Source organism: Sphaeroforma arctica, assembly GCF_001186125.1.
Source record: "Sphaeroforma arctica JP610 unplaced genomic scaffold supercont1.3835, whole genome shotgun sequence".
Classification (NCBI taxonomy): domain Eukaryota; class Ichthyosporea; order Ichthyophonida; genus Sphaeroforma; species Sphaeroforma arctica.
In genome coordinates this window covers 1-2,978 of record NW_014036723.1, presented here as the reverse complement: position 1 = coordinate 2,978, position 2,978 = coordinate 1, and the positions used below count along the sequence as shown (strand labels likewise).

The 2,978-nt window shown below is 48.4% G+C and overlaps 3 protein-coding genes across 3 annotated transcripts; all 3 read right to left on the bottom strand.

Moving 5' to 3' along the window:
* Window positions 1–111: 111 nt before the first annotated feature.
* Window positions 112–387, bottom strand: SARC_13860 (hypothetical protein; the record flags this gene model as incomplete). The annotated part of the gene is made up of 1 exon (XM_014292011.1): window positions 112–387. A coding segment is annotated over one exon (276 nt), but the record flags the coding sequence as incomplete, so codon positions are not given.
* Window positions 388–406: 19 nt separating this feature from the next.
* Window positions 407–1,340, bottom strand: SARC_13859 (hypothetical protein; the record flags this gene model as incomplete). Its single annotated transcript, XM_014292010.1, has 2 exons — window positions 407–610; window positions 942–1,340. The coding sequence occupies 2 exons, from the start codon at window positions 1,338–1,340 to the stop codon at window positions 407–409; spliced, it is 603 nt and encodes a 200-aa protein (XP_014147485.1).
* Window positions 1,341–1,409: 69 nt separating this feature from the next.
* On the bottom strand, window positions 1,410–2,153 carry SARC_13857 (hypothetical protein; the record flags this gene model as incomplete). The annotated part of the gene is made up of 2 exons (XM_014292009.1): window positions 1,410–1,576; window positions 1,796–2,153. The coding sequence occupies 2 exons, from the start codon at window positions 2,151–2,153 to the stop codon at window positions 1,410–1,412; spliced, it is 525 nt and encodes a 174-aa protein (XP_014147484.1).
* Window positions 2,154–2,978: the final 825 nt, after the last annotated feature.

Genomic DNA, 2,978 nt, shown 5'->3' with positions numbered 1-2,978 from the left:
AATCTGCCATAGACATTTAATGTTCTCATTGTTAATTGATATTCTTCTGATTGGTTATCTATACATAATATAGGCAGAGAACGACCGATAGCTTGCGGGAACACTACCTACAGAACTGGTGGAAGGTTGTCCCATGGCGGACTTAAGTCCGCCAGTCACCACCTGCGTAGACATCGTGAATGAATCGTGCAAATCATGTCCATTACGAGCTGCCGCCTTCAGCTTAATGGCGGGATCGTGACGCTTGTTAACTATGATCAGAGTCTGCGTCACCCGACGAATTGGATAACAAGCTCCAGCATGACTGTTCACTCCTGCTGTAGCTATGAGCAGTCCGAACCGCAGAAACCGGACGTAAGAAAGTGGTAGGCCATGAAATGTTCTCATCGCTTGAGATATCGAAGTCTTACATAATGTCTGGATATTCACTGTCTCCAGTCGTCACCTCTAACTCCGAACTCGTAGCGCTGGACTGCGAGTGCGAGGCATCAGTGGAACTCACATCATCCTCACCGTCACAAATACGCTCGTTGGCACCACCAGTCACACGCTTTAACGGCCGACGCGAATCTTCATCGCACTTCTTCCTCGCGCACGAGGTTTCGGTTGTCTGAAGCCAAGTATCAACTTGATGGAACGATGAAATCCTTGAACCACGAACATTTGATTGCCGACTGGGACACCAAAATCATCAACACACGAGCGCCCAGTTCAAATTCACAACCCATTTGTTTGTCTTCTGCGACATAGAAAGGGTGGCCATCTGCCAATGCATACGCCCCTCGCAGGATGACCATGTACGCATTCAGGTCATCCCACGGTGATGAATATTATGTCCCCATGCCGTCAATACCTCCTGTTATTTGTCCCTGCCTGTCACACCGAGCTCATTAAGCATGCGATTCGTAACAAGGTTCAAAGTGCAACCCAAACCCGCATACGCCCACGTGTGCATAGCCCCAACTATAGCAGAAACCACCGCACCATTTCACTTGCGACGCGACTTCTTCTTTGACACCTCGCCCGCTGACCCCCCATAACCTGGGCAGCTTCTGCCGTGTGCTTTGGAGAGTGGCAATCTGTACAATACAGGTCCTCATATTCCGACGACTCGGAATACGCACGACCTCCACCTTAGCTCCCTCTGCTCTTATTTCGCCCACGCTCACGACTACGTGAGCGCAAACGCTCACGATACGTTTTGGCATCCTCTGATTCCGAATCCCGACCACGTTGATTCCAGGGCTTGGAATAACACCCATCCCCGTCCTTTCTGTTGTACTTCTCTGGAGTACGCTCGATTTGAAACCGAGATCTCGACTTGGAACGCAATTCACCATTTTAGTCCCCGCTCCCGTCTTTCTTCGTTGCTTGCGAGACTTGTAAATTTTATAGTTAAACCGTGCCTGTCACTGCTGCTGCTGGGTAGTCAACTGCTGTTGCTGACCACCACCTCCTTTAGTATTCTTCCCGCCATGGTTACCACCACAACCACCTGCCTTCTGGTCATTGCCATTCTGCGGGCGGCCTTGCTGCCGATTGCCCATGCGGGCCTTAACCTTGGTGCTATTCCCATCTTCGATCGGAATAAAATCGAACAAGGATAAACCGTAAAGTGCCAATGACTATTGCAGCCAACTGAGCAAGCGCAACGGGCCTTGCTCAGCGAACCCAGCCACAGAAAGAACATGCTGCGTGTTTCGAAAAATGAGCGTAAACAACAGCTCAACAACCACATTTTGCTCATTCACTTCACGCACAATCTTCTTTAAAACTGTGCAATCTGCCACCATACGCTCGCTGTGATAGCGGTGAGCTTCCTCCGCCATCACACAGCGCGCTTTCTTCCTCACTTGCTGCCTCATGGTATCCTCCTGCTGAGTCTGCGCCCATTGCGCCTTCTCAGCTTCCGTCTGTTGGGCATCACCACCACCCATTGCCGCACCCACTGTTCCTAAGTCCGGCTTTGTAGATGTGGGATTGTGTTGCCCTATAGGTCGCGACAATGTAGTCGGCTCCGGAACCGCCGAAACACCCGGCGCTGCCGTCCGCCCACTATCTAAAGGCGTGTTGAATGCAACATTTCGTTGATCTGCCAGAAATGCAGCCGAACGATGGCGAGCTACCTCATTTACCGCACTAGATTTAAGCATTTCTAAATTACTACGCAAGAGAGAGGCCGAGCCCGAATCTCACAGGAAACTTTTATTCTGGGATACTATCGTAGCTCGTAGTGACACTACAAAATCATCGGTTGAAAAAGCCGCAGTCTTCGCCGCCGTCAGCACATCAGGAGATTCTTCTTGAACGACTTTCAGTAGTGCCCTGCTCGCCATATATGTGAGCAACTCTTGCAGCACATGCACTGTATTTGCGGATCTTTCTGCAGTGTACGCGCAAAGGCCGCCACCACCGAATGCAAAGTGTCCTTGCGTAAATGACGCCGTTCACCTGCATACAACGTGGCCATCGCCAATAACCACATGTTGTCGCCTAGCATGCCGGGCAGCATATTTAGATACATTTTACTGTACAGCCGCTGGCCTATATACAGGATCAGCATCTGTTTTTTAGCTTCATTTTGATCGTCATTAACGTCATTCATGAATAGTAATCGTCACTTTGTTGCCATGCAACAAGTGACGCTAAAAATGCTGGACCATGACGACTGTTCTCGATATGTACACTATCTAGCACACCAACTATAGACTACTATTGCGAGCTCGAAAATTCAAGCTAGTAAGAGAAACAATTTCTTAAATAGTAGCATTATTGGAAGTTGGTAAAAAAATAAAGTAGAATTCTGAGCCCAGTAATATATACTGATAATGTGTCAGTGTAAATATTTGGTTCTCACAATTTCATAATTTCAAGTGTCATTAATTTCCTACTCCAAAGTTCGGTACTACGGTTCCTATGGCCCAGTCCGATCATGACAGTTCCTAGGGCCTCTAGGCTGATCACAATATATATATATA